Source organism: Musca domestica, unplaced genomic scaffold (genome assembly GCF_030504385.1).
Source record: "Musca domestica strain aabys unplaced genomic scaffold, Musca_domestica.polishedcontigs.V.1.1 90, whole genome shotgun sequence".
Taxonomy (NCBI): Eukaryota; Metazoa; Arthropoda; class Insecta; order Diptera; family Muscidae; genus Musca; species Musca domestica.
In genome coordinates this window covers 1,896,906-1,914,725 of record NW_026712436.1, presented here as the reverse complement: position 1 = coordinate 1,914,725, position 17,820 = coordinate 1,896,906, and the positions used below count along the sequence as shown (strand labels likewise).

General features: G+C 35.3%; 1 protein-coding gene and 1 pseudogene across 1 annotated transcript; both read right to left on the bottom strand.

The window, feature by feature from the left end:
* Positions 1-8,520: 8,520 nt before the first annotated feature.
* Positions 8,521-9,445, bottom strand: LOC101890651 (apolipoprotein D-like). Its single transcript, XM_005181324.4, has 3 exons — positions 9,105-9,445; positions 8,853-9,034; positions 8,521-8,783 (listed from the first exon to the last, which is right to left on the bottom strand). Exons 1-3 carry the CDS (start codon positions 9,374-9,376, stop codon positions 8,650-8,652), a joined length of 588 nt encoding a protein of 195 aa, XP_005181381.2. The 5' UTR covers positions 9,377-9,445; the 3' UTR covers positions 8,521-8,649.
* Positions 9,446-15,201: 5,756 nt separating this feature from the next.
* On the bottom strand, positions 15,202-16,171 carry LOC131806952 (apolipoprotein D-like; annotated as a pseudogene).
* Positions 16,172-17,820: the final 1,649 nt, after the last annotated feature.

The following is a 17,820-nucleotide window of genomic DNA, read 5'->3' as shown; positions in this document are numbered from 1 at the left end:
TTGGTATTTGCAAGTTATAATGGATTCTAGCACCAGTGGCGAAACATTGTATGCATAGGTCCACATTTTTGTATAGCCCCCATTTAACTGTTCCTCATGATGTTCGGTATTTTTATAATCCCAGTCACATTTACCCACGAAACTGTTTCACATTTGGTATTTAAGAAAATTTGGTAAATGACAATCCTTGAAGTATAAATTTGCCAATAGAGGTTCCGGTTTTGGGTACTCTCCCATACAACGGTCTCTCCCACTTTATGTTTTTTTTTTAAATTTTTAACAGCTTTATCCAAACGGTCTTTATGGTATTTGTAGTTTAAAGTGGAACACGTTTGAATTTAGATACTTTTATATAAAAATGTTTTCTGTGCCCAAATTGGAGGATATTAAAAGTTCGTTCAGCAAAAAAAAAATTAATTCTCTAATCACCAAAATTGAGGATTCCAGCCCTATTCCTTCACCCAATATCAAATGTAGTACCATTTTATACTTTACGAATAATAGTAGTACATATTTTCAAAACTACCTCTTTATCTTAATGAGAGATACAAACTTTGTCATCCGTATCAAATTTCAGGATTTCAGCTCTATTCTTTCACCCAATACCAAATACTGTACTTTTCATACAATTATAGTACGCATTCACAAAACCACCACCAGATCTCAATACCAGATACCAAGAGAATCCTCAAAATCATTTTTCAGTATTTAAGATCTATATCTTCACCCAATACCCAAGTTAGTACTACTTAGTACTTTTCGGACAATAACAGTACACATATCCAAAACACCTCTAAATCATAAAGAGAGACACCAACGGAGACAGCCATATTAAATTTCTTAATTTAAGTTCTATTTCTTTACCCAGTCCTATTTATTGGGTACTATTTATTACTTTTCGTATAATTGTAGTACACATTTCCAAAACCACCATCATATTCCAATTCCAAATAATAAGATGGCCTTCAATATCAAATTTGACGATTTTCAGCCCTGTCCTTTCACCCAAGAGCAAATTTAGTACTCTACGAACAAATATAGGACTCATTTACAAACCACCACCAAATCTCAAACACAGATACAATAGATAATCCAAATATCAAATTTCAGAATTTTATCTTTATCCTCTCACCCAATATCAAATATAGTAACATTAAGTACTTTCCGTACCCCATACAATTGGACAGCATGCCTAATACCAAGTTTCAGATTTTAAGCACTATCTGTTCACCCAATTCCAAATTGTACCAAATATCGTACTATTTAGTACTTTTCGTGTACTTGGAGAACATATTTCCAAAAGCATAAACCTAGGGGACCCCAATACAATATTTCAAAGTTCCAGCTTCTAACTCTAAAACAAACGGTTCAAATTTAGTACCATTTAGTACAATTTGCACACATAGCATACATTTCCAAAACCAACTTCACATCTTAAACCTATTTTGAACCTTTATTCCTATACCAATTTTTGTTACCTATATCCCTTCACGTAGTGCCTAATTGTTCAATTTTTGAAGTTTAGTACTATTTTAGAATTTTTCCAAACATTAAAGTTCGAAATTCCAAAAACCCTTTGGTACATCTATCCTGCACTACATCAGTAACTCTTATTGCAAAGTTCAGAATTCCAGCTGGTTTAATTTTTCTAATACAAAATATTCAATTTTCAATACATTTTAGTACTTTTCGTAGCCTTTTTACAAAAATTTAAAAAATCCAGCCTTATCACACGCCAAATTAATTAGTGTCAGCTTTTAAAACAGTGTTCCCAGAAGATAAAAGTCAAAAGTAAGAGACATTATTCACCGAAAATGTTTCAAATTTGGTATTTGAAGTTCGTAATGGATACTGCAGCTAAAGACAGAAAATTGTCTGTGCAGGTCTACGTATAGCCCCTATATAACGGTACCTCCCGATATTGGGTATTTTGATGATTTTAGCGGCATTATTCACCGGAATTGTTTCAAATTTGGTATTTCAAGTTCGTAATGGATACTACAGCCTATGACAGAAAACTTTCTGGGCAGGTCTACGTCTTCGTAAAGCCCCCATATAACGGTACCTCCCGATATTCGGCATTTTGATGATTTTAGCTACATTATTCACTATTTTTTTTCAAGTCTTGCATTTAAATTTTGTAATGGCTTATGACAAAAGTTGCCTATGCAGGTCCACGTCGTCGTATAGATACTACTATAACGGCTACATTCGATATTTTTAAGATTTTAGCAGAATTTTTACGGGTTTAATTATTATTTATACCCTACAACACTTTGTGTTGGGGGTATTATAAGTTTGATTGGGCCAAAAATTATGTAACACCTCGAAATATTGATTTCCCACATAGGAAAGTATATATGGATCTTCCTATCTCGCCGAGCTGAGTTGATCTATGTATGTCCGTCCGTCCGTCTGTCCGTCTGTCCGTGTTAATTTGTAATCACTCTACAGGTCGCAATTATGGCCCGATTTTCACGAAATTTAGAATGGAGGTGGGGCTAGGGTCAGAATAGAACCCTATTTCATTTGGAGATGATTGCATAATATTTAGGTTGAAATGGACCAAAAACTGAAAAAAAAGACTGATTTTGCAGTTGCTCTACAGGTCGCAGATATAGACCAATCGACGCGGAAGTTAGCATGGGGCTAGAGCTTAGGGCTGGGCAGAAGTCTTCCAATTTTGATGGTCATCGGGTAATATTTAGTGGGTGAAACAGACCATTATATTTGTGTTAAATAAAAGTCAAATTTTCCATTAAACCGCGGATATTTTTAATCCCTGCGATATCACAAATAGACGAAGAGGTCAATTCTGATCATTACGTAGTTGCCGATAGCAAATATATCAGATGTATATAGCGAAATATATACAATATATATATACAAAGGAAGGGGATGTTAGCTAGAATGCTTATATCTCAAGAATGGCTGGACCGATTTTGACAAATTGTGTCAATTTAGAATGTCCTCTTGGCATAAAAGTATAAAATCTAAAAATATCGCATAAAAATGCCATTAATGATGTTAATATAGATTTTGTAGTATTTTGTGACATTTTTTTTTATTTTTTCATATTTTTTATCGCATGCGATTTTTTCATTTTGATTCATAATATTGAAGTGTATATTTTGTAAATTTTTTCACTTTACAACACAGGTTAGGGTTATTATATTCATATTGCAATTATCGTCCGATCCTCATGAACATTGTCATAGGGGTAGGGTTAGGCTTAGAAAGGCTAGGCCAATTCTTTTTAAATATGTCCGCCATATATTTAGGGGTTGAAATGGACCAACAAATAAACATGTTCCGGATTTTTCAGCCATTATAAAGGTCACATATAGAAACCAAAAGACACGAAATCTCGCATGAAGTTAGAGTTTAGGACAGCGGGTAGAATGGACCACTACTTTTGTGTGAAAAAATACCAACATTGCTTACAGATGATATCGAAATACAAAAAAGGCGAACTTCTGGCTTTTTATGCTGATTTCTTTGACGAATATAGCCAAACATTGTAGGCAAGCAAATCACATAGATGAGTCTAAATTTGGAGATACAGAGGGGCCTCTTGCACTTGGAGATGATCGAAAAGAACTTAGGGGTTCAAATGAACCAAAAATCTAAAAAATGTCCTGATCACACAATTGAAGCCAATCGACACGCCTGAAAAGGGAGTTAAGGACAGGGGAGAATTCTAGCATTTTGGATGACTGTTGGATTACATTTAGCTGTAAAATGAACCACAACTACTAACAGCACGACGGAGTGCGTAAATATTGGGCAAAGTCCTTGGTCAAATGCTAAGGGTAATATCTGGGCAGTGCTCCGTAACATAATTTCAAAAGCGAAATCTTCCAACATGGATTTGGACATAAGGGGGCTTCTAACATGTTGTAGTGTTGTAGGGTATCACATGGTCGGCCCCGGACGACTATAGCCTTTGCTTACTTGTTTTTTTTTTTTTTTTTTTTTTTTTTTTTTTTTTTTTGAAAATTACGAAATTTGTTCCAAATGGTGGAGGGTATTCAAAGATTTGTTCCAAAAGTAGGGTATTGTTTTAATTGCGTTGGGTTTATAATTTCAGGGATTATTTTAATGAGTTGAAAAACATAGTATGCCCTATACATACTATGGCGGAGGAGGATATAAAAATATTATTAAACGGTGTATAATGGTGTCCTTGGGTATAATTGGCGTATTCTCTCCCAATAGCAGAGACATAGAAGCCTAAAATTACCATTGCTACTTTAAGTTTTAGTGAGACTCTAATAAACATACATATATGTATGTTTTATCTACTGTATCATTTAAGCTACCCATGAAATCTCTCCATTCCTCGATTCGAAAATTAATTTTAAACCGATTTTAATTTTTCGTAAAAATACATTTTAATATCGACTTTTGTATTCTAAATATTAAATGACAAGCATTATTATGTTCGCTCTCCCACGACCACAATATCGAACAAATTGTTTTGATAAGAAACTGTGGAAGCGTGTGTTATTTAACAAATTGGCTGATAGGAAAAAAAAAAAAAAAAACAAGTCATTGAGAAAACAAACAAAACAACGAGGAAAAAATACGTTGTGATCAATCTAAAACGCCATCAGCGAAATCAATTGTTCTCACCACCACAAAAGAATAGATACCAATAAACATATTGATACAAAAAAAGCCTAGGCTTCGCATTATTTTTTATTCCCACCGGCAATTTAAATATGACAAAAGGAATAACAAAAATAAATAAATAAATATAAAAGATAAAAATAATTATTTTAAGAAATCGATGCAATTTGTTTGATTAGATTTTTTAAAGTTTCAGTGAAAATGGGAAAACCTGAATCTATTCATTAGAACTTAAAACTTATTACCTATTATTACCGTAAATCCGACAAGTATTACCGTAAATCCGACAAGTAAAAAGCAGTAAGTTCGGCCGGGCCGAACTTTGAATACCATCCACCATTTGGAATGAGTTTGGAAATTATCAAAAAATAAAATCCGTTAAAAATTCTTTTGAAATCTTAAAAGTTTCGAATACAGCCGTGTACTTGCATAGTCAAATTTGGCATAAGCCATTACAATATTCAAATACGAAACTCCGAAAATCCGGTGAATAATCTAGCTAAAATCATCAAAATACCGAATATAGGGAGGTACTGTTATATCAGAGCTATACAAACCCCTGGACCTGCATAGACCATTTTCTGTCACAGGCTGCAGTACCTTTTAAAAACTTCAAATACGAAATTTTATACAATTTCGTTGAATAATGTACAAAATACTGAAAATAGGTAGGAGGTACTGATATATGGGCCCTATACGAAGACCTGGACCTGCATAGACAATTTTCTGGCATAGACTGCAGTACCCATTATGAACTCAAAAAACGAAATTTGAAACAACTCCGGTGAATAATGTCCCTAAAATCGTCAAAATATCAAATATCGAATATAGCATCTTCCTATATTCGGTATATTTAAGATTTTAGCAGAATTTTTCCACGCTTTTTTTTAATTCCCTCAGCCAAATGACTAGAGAGGGTATATATCATTTGAAATAGGTACCTTTGGACCAAATCTGTTTCAGGACATTTGGAGTCGATCTAGTGATATCCGTCTGTCTGTCTGGCTGGTGCGCACAATAACTCTCGAAGGGAGTATCCGATTTGATCTAAACTTGGCATATCGTAATATTATTGTCAAACTTGGATCGTGGTCGGAGTTGCGCAATATCGGTACCTCCTCCACAAAATTTTCAAAGAAAATAATTTACTGCACAATAAGAGAAAGGACAATCCGATTTTGCTCCAACCTTACAAATCCAAATATTTACATCAGTGCTAGGTCAGGTTCAAAAATGGACAATATTGGCCCACTCCTTCTGGTACCTCCCCCACAAAGGGTCGAAATTTTCAATAATTATAATTCTTATAAAATTTTGTTGTTGCAAAATGGTTAGGCTTAATCCCTTTATTGTTGTTTTTATAAAAACAAAGTTTGTTTATTAGTAGAAATAGATGGAGTAATGTTTACCAGAGGGTAAGGCAGAGTTTCGGAAAGAGCCACCAATCCTCATCAGTTCCCTTGCTTTTTGTCTGAGATATTCTCCCCAGAAGTTATATTAAAACTAACTTCTATAGAACAGAAGAGGAACCAAAGAATTACATAAAACTAAAATTCTTTTGGAAAATCTTCTAAATCTTACAAACGCACTTATGAACAATTTCGTCTCTCTCCACTTGTTATGCTTTCGTTTTACATGAACGACAAGTAACAAGGGAACTGATGAGGATTGATGGCTCTTTCCGAAACCTAGGTATTCCCTGCCTTACCCCCTGGTAAACATTACCATCGATCTCCACTAATAAACAAACTTTGTTTTTATAAAAATACTATGGTATCCCGAACAAACAAGACAATACTGTTCTTATAAAATGTTATTTAAGAGTCCGATTGTCTTCAAATTACACACATCCCATTATTTCTACTAACACGAGACCTGCTGTTAAGATAGAATAAATCGGCCTTCACCTTCTGGTACCTCCCCCACAAAAGGTACAAATTTTGAATAACCATGAAGCTCATAAAACGCGAAATTAACATTCGATTCCACACATCTCAGTATTTCAATCAACACAAGATCTGTTATAAAGATGGTAGAGATCGGTCAATTTCATCTGGTAGCTGGTACCTCCCCCGCAAAGGGTCAACATTTTGAAAAAAGAAAAGCTCATAAAACTCCATATAAGCAACCAACTCTCTTCAAATTTCACACATCCCAACGTTTTTGCTAACGCAAAATCTGCTGTAAATATGATAGACATCTGCCATCCCCTTCTGGTTCCTCACCAACAAACTTTCACAATTTCCAAGAATTTTATCGCTCATAACTTGCGAAACAAGTCGTCAATTCTGTACAACATAAATACTTCTCTTAACCAGAAATTCGATATGAATATGTAATTTATGATTTCGCATAAAATTGGATTTAAATGTTCGATTTCCTTTAAATTGTACACATACCAATTTTTTTTTATCTGTATTAAATGAAGTTGAATATTTCGGTCCGCTATATCTGGTACCTCACACATATTTCCAGACTTTGCAAAAATTTGGACATATCTCATGTAACGTATAGGATGTAGACGATATTGTCCAAATATGGCTCGTTGTTATATTTATAGCAGTCTTAGATCAGTTACGATTTGGACAATATTGGCCAACTGTTTCGAAACCTTCCCCATAGAGGGTCAACAGTTAGAATAATCATTACTCAAGGCTGGGGGTAAATATCTATCGGCAAAACCGACTGATACTATGTATTTCTTTTAATTAAAAACAAGTTAAAAAGCAGTAAGTTCGGCCGGGCCGAACTTTAAACGAATTTGGAACGAATTTGGAAATTTTCAAAAAATAAAATCCTTAAAACATTCTGTTAAAATTTTAAAAATGCCGAATATAGCCGTTATATTGGGGTCTATACGACGTGGACCTAAATAGGCATTGTTTGTCATTAGCCATTACCATATTCAAATTAGAAACTTGAAATAAACGGTGAATGATGTAGCTAAAATCATCAAAATATCGTATATAAGGAGGTACCGTCATATCGGAGCTGTGCGAAGACCTGGCCCAGCATAGACAATTTTCTGTCACAGGCTATAGCATTCATTACTAACGTCAAATACGATATCTCAAACAATTTCGGTGGGTATTGTACCTAAACTCGACAAAATACCGAATATAGGGAGGTACTGATATATGGGGCCTATACGAAGAACTGGACCTGCATAGGAAAATTTCTGTCACAGACTGGAGTTTCCATTTCGAACTCTAAATGCGTAATTTGAAAAAATTTTGGCGAATAATGACGCTAAAATCACCAAAATACCGAATATAGGTAGGTACCGTTATAAGCGAGCTATACGAAAACGTGAACCTGCACAGACAATTTTCTGTCATAGGCTATAGTATCCATTACGAATCTCAAATACCAAATTTGAAACAATTCCGGTAAGTAATGTCGCTAAAATCATCAAAATACCGAATATAGGGAGGTACCGTTATATGGGGGCTATACGAAGACGTGGACCTGCCCAGATAATTTTCTGTCATAGGCTGTAATATCCATTTCGAACTTCAAATACCAAAGTTGAAACAATTCCGGTGAATAATGTCGCTAAAATCATCAAAATACCGAATTTCGGGAGATACCGTTATATGGCGGCTATATGAAAAATAAACACGTGTGCAAAATTTTAGCCTTCTATCTCAATGCGTTCGAAAGATTGCGTGATTACAACAGACAGACAGACAGACAGACGGACATGGCTAAATGGACTTAGAATTTTACGCTGATCGAGAATATATATACTTTGTTGGGTCTGACATGAGTATTTCGAGGAGTTACAAATGGAATGACAAAGTTAATATACCCTTCATACTATTATGGTGGAGGGTATAAAAAAAAGGTAATAAACTGATTTCTATTTAAAATAGAAAAACTCAAATATTATTTTCAATACCAATTTCAATTTATTTTTAATTTTTATTTTAAAATTTACTATTTCATATAATTTCTACTAAATGAACAAATTTATCATCACATTTAAGTTGCGGGAATCTGTTATTCCACTACGATTTAATTGCAGCACGCAACTTGGTTTGTAACTGTCAAAGGATCCAAGGAAATTCCATTTTTCTTAAGAACGTTCAAGGCTGTATGTACGGTATGTTCGGATGGCAATCTTTGGCGAGTGAGAATCCAAACAATGGCTAAAAGAAAAGTAAAACAGGTTATTTTCAATGAAACACAATAACCAATGACTGCTTTGTAATATTTACTTGATGACTGGGCATTGGGTAGCTCTTGGCAAGAGTAGACAACGCTGTACGAGCTGTAGTCCGTATCGAGAACCCAATAATTGCTAGAAACACTTAAAGCGGGACTTACAGGGAATTTCACCAACAATTTTGCATTGGAAACTACGCTTGCAGTGCCCAGAATATTTTCCGGCTGGCCAGTTCTAAAAAAGCAATAGGAAATTAATCAATGCATAGATGTGGGTTCTCGCGATTAGTTGGAATTGTCCTTACGTTCCATTCACTTGGCTATTTTTAACACCCACATTGCCATCAGCTGACAATGAATATTCGGCGGTTATACAAACACCATCGGCCTCGAAATAGACAGGATATTTGGCATATTCATACCATAAACCCAAATATTTGGACAAATCGAATGAGGGCACAACTTCGACATTGGTGGGACAACAGTTAGGTGACACCACCTGGGCCATGCCAAGATGGGCAGCCATGGCCACCAATGCCACTGTGATGAGAGCTGATTTTCCACTGACAATTGCCATTGTTGATTGATTTATTTTTCTTTTTTCGAAAGAATTTTACTTTTGAAGATTGCAAGCTGCGTTGGGAGTTGATAATGTAACTGATACCATTTGCAAGATTCATTTTCGTTGTTATAGTAGCAGCATCGGGTATGTTTTCATTATCAATTGTTTTTCCATTTTTTCTTTTTCTTTTATCTTGATGGCATGCAAAATTTGTGAGATATTACAATTGTTATGTAAACACCATTTCTGCACCTCCAAATAATTGTAGTTGGGCAAAATATTTTTTTTTTCAATTATAAAAGATACCAAATTTTCTGATTTGAAAATTGAAAGTGTATGCTGATCACCTAAGTGCATTTTTTGATATTTACAAGAATTCTCGCCACACTTATTCACCTAACATAAATAATATACCCTAGAGATAGTTGACAAGTCAAAATTTGTAATCATTTTGACTTGTCAACTGTATCGTTGAGACAAAAAAAAAGCCAAAAAAGCCCGTAAAAAAATATACATTTTAAATTGTTACACGTGCTTCTAAAGGTGTGACAAAAATATTACGAATAGTTACGAAATTTGAAACATATGTATGTTGATAATGTGTCAAAAACCTAAAAAACAGGCAAAACAACCTTAAGTTTTTAATAGTCTTCACCGTGAGGTAGATAATCATCAATCTATATATACGGGGTGAGATAAAAAAAAAAACTACAACAAAGTCAAACGCCATAATTTTTAAATTTTTTCTTAAATTTTATTGAATTAAAGCAAAAAATGTCGGAAATAGCATCAAATTTTAGAATAAGTTTAGATTTGTTGAATTGGTCACCTTTTGGAATTTCAATGGCTTTACCCCGAGCTCATTTTTCAATATTTGCCAAGAGGAATACTGCGATATGTTCAGCTCACGAGCCATTTTTCGGCCACTGCAACGTATCAAGTCGCTTCTTTACTTTTCGAACCATTTCTGCTGATGTTGCTGTTTTCTGCCGCCACTTCCTTGACGTCGGGCTACGCTACCAGCATTACGATAACGAGCGATGGTACAAGACACAAAATATTTATTCACATTTAAATGCTGGAGAGCTCTAACGATAGTCACTTGTGGTTTTCCTGAAATCACACTATCACGCTTGAATTCCATCACGAATAACTTTTTTTTCTGGAAAATTCTCACCAAAATGCTTTTGTACGCTGTCGGACGAGTGACTTAGTAATGACAGCAGTCTAAAGTTGGTTGCAGTTTTTTCATCGCACCCTGTATTTGGTACAATTTGGCATTAACAGACAGTGCTTGAAATCTGAAATTTAGTATTAGGGTCGCTGTTCATGTGTAGCTTGGATATATGGAGGTGGTTTCGGAAATGTGTAATATAGTTGTACGAAAAGTACTGAATGGTACTATGTTTGGTATTGGATGAAGGGTTAGAGATAAAATTCTAACCCACAACAGGTCAAAAATGGTAATATCCATGACGCTCATAAAACGCGAAATTAACACCCGATTCCATTCAGACTTGGCACATCTCAAAATTTCTATCAACACAAAATCTGGTATAAATGTGGTAGAGATCTGGAAATTCTTTCTGGTACCTCCCCCGCATAGGATGAAATCTTTGAATAACCAAAACGATCATAAAATCCAAACTACGCATCATGTTCTCTTCATATTTCACACATTCCCTTATTTCTACTAAAACAAGATGTGCTGTGAAGATGGGATATATTGATACACTCCTTCTGGTACCTCCCCCCTAAAAGGGTCAAAATTTTGAATATCCTAAATTAACACTGATTCCAGTCAGACTAGGTACATCCCCACATTTCCATCAATGCAAGATCTGTTATAAAGATGGTAGAAATCGGACCATTTCTTCTGGTACCTCCCCCACACAGGGTTCAATATTTTAGAAAACAAAACACTCAAAGAAATCGAAAAAAAAACATCCAACTCTCTTCGAATTTCACACATACCAACATTCTTGCTCACACAAGATGTGTTGGGAAGATGATATATATCTACAAAGGCCTCCTGGTAAATCACCCATAAAGGGTCATAATTTCCTATACTTATATATGTCAAAACTTACGAAAGAAGTCGGCGATTCTTTACAACATGATATATCTAAGCATTTCTCTCAACCACAATCGTGAGATGAATATGAAATTTATGACTCCGCATAAAATTGGATATAAAATTTCGATTTTCTTGTAATTTTGCCAATATGAAAATGGAATACTTCGGCAGACTATATCTGCTACATCACACACACTTTAACATTTTCTAACAATTATCACATATCTCACATAAAGTGAAGGAATTAACTTCAAACCTGCCTTGTCGCAATAATTATAGCATATTTATTTTGGTCCGTTACGAAGTCAGAATATATTTAAATAATCGAGAATTGGCTGAGGGTATACATCTGTTGGCCATATCCACTGACACGTCTTATATATATTATCTAAGTCGATTTATGTCGATGTCCGTCTGTCTGTCTGTTGACATCACGATACAGCCAACATTATTTGACGTAGAGCGTTAACATTTAGCTGAACAATTTGTATTGTGTCTAGGATGGTTGGTATTGAATATGAGATATGTCGGTCCACGTTTTGGTATAGTCCCCATGTAACTGTACCTCCCGATATTCCGCATTTTGATGGTTTTTGGATGGATTTGTCTAAAAATTGGTATTTGTTGGTCATAATGGGTTCTGGCTGCGGTGGCGAAACATTGTATGTATAGGTCCAGTTTTTGGTATAGCTCCCATATAACGGTAGCTCCAGATATTCGGTATTTTGATGATTTTTGCCACATTTCTTCGCGGATTTGTCTGAAAATTGGTATTTGTGTGTCCTAATGGGTTCTATCTCCTTCGGCGAAACATTGTAGGCATAGGTTCACGTTTTTGTATATCCTCATATAGCCGTACCTCCCGATATTCGATATTTTGATGATTTTTGCCACATTTTCCCACGAATATGTCTAAAAATGGGTTCTAATGTTTCCTTTACCCTAAGATGGAAGGTATTAAAAGTTCGACCCGACCGAACTTAAAGTTTTTTAATTGTTTTATTTCTTTTTTTTGTATAACTCAAAATTTGTTACCTTTTGCTGATAAAGGTAACAACTTATGAATGAGAGCATCTAGATGCTTCATTTGTCTTATACTTACATCTGATTTTGGAGATCTAACCCAATGGGCCAAATGAGATATTTGTCAGCTCTGAACTTAAAATGTCAACTTTAAATTTTGGCTGAAACCTTCAAAATACCGAAAATTAAGTGGTACAGTAATATGTAGCCTATAGCAAATACCGAAAATCAGGCCTTATCGAAATGTGGAGCAATATGTGACATTTTTAATACCAAACATACTTGGTGTAATATAAATGTCTGAGCAAAATTTCAGAGCGATAGAATGCTTCCCTGAATTAATGTCAGTTCACCCCATTGTGCAACGGCAGGATTCGAGGGCGACTCTGGCATACCTTTATGATATGTCACAAAATATGCCGTGGGAGGACGTCAAGCTGCTTATATACTCACACCTTCAGATCTAAATACCAAAAGAATTTTAGGTTTTTAGACCAACCTTTTTTAAGTCCACTCTATTACCTTAACCGTATCTAGAGCATAGCTGGTCTGTCAGATAGTCCTAACGATGTAGTAGCCCTACTTGCAAGAAATTATCAATTTTGTATGTACAGGATTGCCCATATTCGACGGACTCATCTGGCAACGCCATAACTTTTGACAGAGACTTAATGACATACCGCGTTTGAAGCGTCAGTCCAAGCAGATTTTTACCATGAACCAATACACGCCACGCGAGCGTTCTGAAATTTACATTCAACAGAAGAAGTCAGTTGTGAAAACTCAACGTGCTTCTAAAAAATTAAAAAATGTGAGAAGTGCGCCTTCTAAGAACATCATTAAGCGTTTATACGAAAAATTTTCGACTGGTAAGGCTCTTTCTAATCCGAAGAGGCCATATAAAAGTCGACCAAGGCGATCGGCCGAGAATATCGCTGCCGTACGAGCCAGTGTTGAGAGGTCCCCAAGAACATCCCAAGAACGCCGTTCTCAGCAGTTGGGCATGGCTCGGTCCACTTTACAGCGGATTATTCGCATTTGTTCCCGTACAAAATTCAATTTACGCAAAGAATGTTGCCTGCGGACAAGCCTCGTCGATTGGAATGGGCCCAAAGGGCCCAAAGGTCCGTCGAATATGGCCAACACTGTACCTAGATTTTAATCGTTTCGAAGGTCTTTGCCAAATTTTTAAATCGATTTAGCTGAAAATTTATAATTGTTTTCTCCGTCCACCAGTTTTTCTCCCCAAATTTTCATCTCGCAGAAAGTATTCAATTCCCTTGAATTGCCCTATTTAAAGATGATTTTCAGTATTTTCTTAAGAATCCGGCCGAATTAGGCTTCTTCTCAAAAATATACAAGATAGAAATGTTAGGATAGCTGATTTGGCAATAAGACAAATTTTCGCACGGTTGGGGATAAAAACACTTGACATGACATTAACTAGTAACAACTAAAAAAGCTGAAAGTTTGAATACCCTCCACCATTTAGAAGGAATTTGGAAATTTTCAAAAAAAAATAAAATCCGTTAAAAAATATGTTAAAATCTTAAAACTACCGAATATAGGGAGGTACCGTTATATCCGGGTTGTACAAAGCCCTGGATCTTCATAAACAATTTTCTGTCACAGGCTGTAGCACCTATTAAGGACTTCAAAAATAAAATTTCAAACAATTTCGGTTAATATAGTACAGAAAATACAGAATATAGGGAGGTATATATGGGACCTATACAAAGACCTGAACTTTTTTACTTTTTTACCTTTATCTTTTTTACTTTTTTTACTTTCTGAATTTACTTTCATAGATTTCAGTTCCCATTACGAACTCCAAATATTAAATTTGACACAACTCCAGTGAATAATGTCCCTAAAATCGTTAAAATATCGAATATAAGGAGGGGGGATTACCGTTATATGTGGGCTATACGACTTCGTGGACCTATATAGACATATCTCATCCAGGGGGTAAAGTGTGTAGAAGGAACTCTTAGTATGAATTTTTAGACATTTCCATTTGCAAATGTAGCTAAAATCATCAAAATGCCGAATATAGGGAGGTACAGTTATATGGGGGATATCCAATATTGTGGAGCTATAAAGACAATACTATTCCAAGAGATAAAGTACACAGAAGAAACTCTTTTTATGGATTTTCAGACAATTTTATTGAAAAATTTGGCTACAATCAAAGTACCGAATATCGGGGGTAATGTTATACGAGGGCTTGCAGAGAACTGTCAATATAGGTCTACATAGGATATGTATCATTTGATAACATGCCTCATCGTAATAACAGTTTTAGTCCCCAGGTCTCTTTGGACCAAATCCGTTTCAAGATATTTGAAGTCGATTTAACGATGTCCGTCCGTCCGCTTGTCTGTCTGGCTGATTGATGAGCACGATAACTCTCAAAGGGAGTATCCGATTTGATCTCAACTTGCCATATCGTAATATTGTAAGACTTAGATCGAGCTCGGAGATGCCCACTTCTTCTTGTACCTCCCCCACAAATGATCGAAATTTTGAATAATTGTAATTCTTATAAAATGTTATTGTTTTTGTTTGATATTGTTTTCAAATTACACACATCCCATTATTTCTACTAACTCGAGATATGCTGTTAAGATGGAATATATCGGCCTTCATCTTCTAGTACCACCATTTAAATAGTTTTTCTTTTAATTTTGAAAAAAAAAATGTTATAAAATGATTCCTTTTTAAAAAAGAATAACTCAAATATTATCTTCAATACCACTTTTCAATTTATTTTTGATTTTTATTTCAAAATTTACTATTTCACATTAGTTCTACTAAATGAACAAATTTATAATCACATTTAAGTTGGGCTTTATCATAGCGGGAGACTGTTATTCCACTACGATTTAACTGCAGCACGCAACTTGGTTTGTAACAGTCAATGGATCCAAGGATATTCCATTTTTCTTAAGAACGTTCAAGGCTGCCTGTACGGTCTGTTCGGATGGCAATCTTTGGCGAGTGAGAATCCAAACGATGGCTAAAAATGAAAATAAAACGGTTTTGTTTTTAATGAAATCAATAACCAATGACTGCATTGTAATATTTACTTCATGACTGGACATTGGGTAGCTCTTGGCAAGAGTAGACAACGCTGTAGGAGCTTTAGTCCGTATCGAGAACCCAATAATTGCTAGAAACACTAAAAGCGGGACTAACAGGGAATTTCACGAACAATTTTGCATTGGAAACTACGCTTGCAGTGCCCAGAATATTTTCCGGCTGGCCAGTTCTAAATAAGCAATAGGAAATTAATCAATGCATAGATGTGGGTCCTCGCGATTAGTTTGAACTATCCTTACGTTCCATTCACTTGGCTATTTTTAACACCCACACTGCCATCAGCTGACAATGAATATTCGGCGGTTATACAAACACCATCGGCCTCGAAATAGACAGGATATTTGGCATATTCATACCATAAACCCAAATATTTGGACAAATCGAATGAGGGCACAACTTCGACATTGGTGGGACAACAGTTGGGTGACACCACCTGGGCCATGCCAAGATGGGCAGCCATGGCCACCAATGCCACAGTGATGAGAGTTGATTTTCCACTGACAATTGCCATTGTTGATTGATTTATTTTCTTTTTTCCGAAAGAATTTTACTTTTGAAGATTGCAAGCTGCGTTGGGAGTTGATAATGTAACTGATACCATTTGCAAGATTCATGCGAGTTTTTATAGTAGCAGAATACCCGAGTATGTTTTCATTATCAATTGTTTTTTTTTTTCATTTATTCTTTTATCTTGATGACATCAAAATTGATGTGTCATTACAATTGATATGTAAACATCATTTGTGCACCCCAATATTGTGGTAGTTGGGCAAAATAAACAAAGACCCACTGATCATTTGCAGAATCTCGTTTGAAAAATCGCAGTGGAGTTTTCCATTTTTTGTCAACTTTAAAATATACAAAATTTATGTTTTGACAATCTGATGTGTATTCTGATCACTTAAGTGCATTTTTTGGTATTCTCGCCACACTTATTCGGAGAACATACATAATATACCCTAGAGATAGTTGACAAGGCGAAATGATAGCAATAACAAAAAAAATTATTTTACCCGCCAGGAATATAAAATTTAAAGCATATCACGGTGGTCCCACGTGTTTCTGAAGGTGTGGAAAAAACAAATATTTCAAAACAAGCTATCGCCACGAGATTCGGAACATATGTTTTTAATGTACCAAAGACATACAAAAACAGCTCAACATATGTTTGGTCGGGCTCGAATTTTCCTGAAGTAAAGAAAGAAAACATATCTATATGTACACGACTACCGTCTCTGATAGTATCCTCTTCGCATTGTTTCTCAAAAGCTACGCATTTTCATTCAACTAGCAATTATGCGATTTCCTTCACAAAGTGGGCATCGTAAAATATCGATAGAATACATCTGGCCGTTGTAAAAAAAATTACATGTCTCTTGATAGTCTTACATTGACAAATCAATTGGGGTGAAATAATTAATGGATAATCAATACAAATTGCAAATTAAAAGTACAGTTGTGCTCTTCAGCGTGAAATGATGTAAAAAATTCGATGAATATTTTTTTCTATCGATTTTTGTTGTTTTATGTTTAAATATATATTGAGGAACAATGTATGTATTAAAGCCCTTTATAAATAATATTTGACAATATTCATTTTAAACGAGTAAGCAAAGGCTACAGCCATACGGGGCCGACCATGTGATACCCAACAACACTACAATGTGTTAGATGCCTCCTTATGTCCAAATTCATTTTGACTCCGTCGTGCATTAGTTGGTCATCCAAAATGCTAGAATTCTTCCTGTCCTTAACTCACTTATCAGGCGTGACCAATCGGCTTCAATTGTGGGATCAGGGATTTTTTTCTGTTTTTTGGTTCATCTAAATATTTTGCGATTATCCCCAAAAGCAAGAGGTCCCTCTGTATCTCCAAATTTAGACTCATCTATATGATTTGCTTGTGTACGACATTTGGCTATATTCCTCAACGAAATCAGCATAAAAAATTCAGAAGTTCGCCATTTGTGTATTTTCGATATTGCCTGTAAGTTATTTTCAGCGCTTCGTAGAATGGAAATGTTGGTATTTTTTCACACATATGTAGTGGTCCATTCTACCCGCTGTCCTAAACTCTAACTTCATGCGAGAGTTCGTATCCTTTGTTTCTATTTGTGACCTTTATAACGGCTGCAAAATCAGCAACATGTTTAATTGTTGGTCCATTTCAACCCCTAAATATATAGCAGACATCTTTGAAAACAATAGGCCTAGGCTTCTGAGCCTAACCCTACCCTTTTGAAAATTTTCGTGAGGA

Coding starts and splice junctions, on each gene's coding strand:
- LOC101890651 (XM_005181324.4), bottom strand. CDS start 9,376: ATGGCAATTGTCAGTGGAAAATCAGCTCTCATCACAGTGGCATTGGTG. Junction 9,035..9,104: donor AATAGCCAAGTGAATGGAAC/GTAAGGACAATT, acceptor TTGCTTTTTTAG/AACTGGCCAGCCGGAAAATA. Junction 8,784..8,852: donor ACCCAATGCCCAGTCATCAA/GTAAATATTACA, acceptor CTTTTCTTTTAG/CCATTGTTTGGATTCTCACT.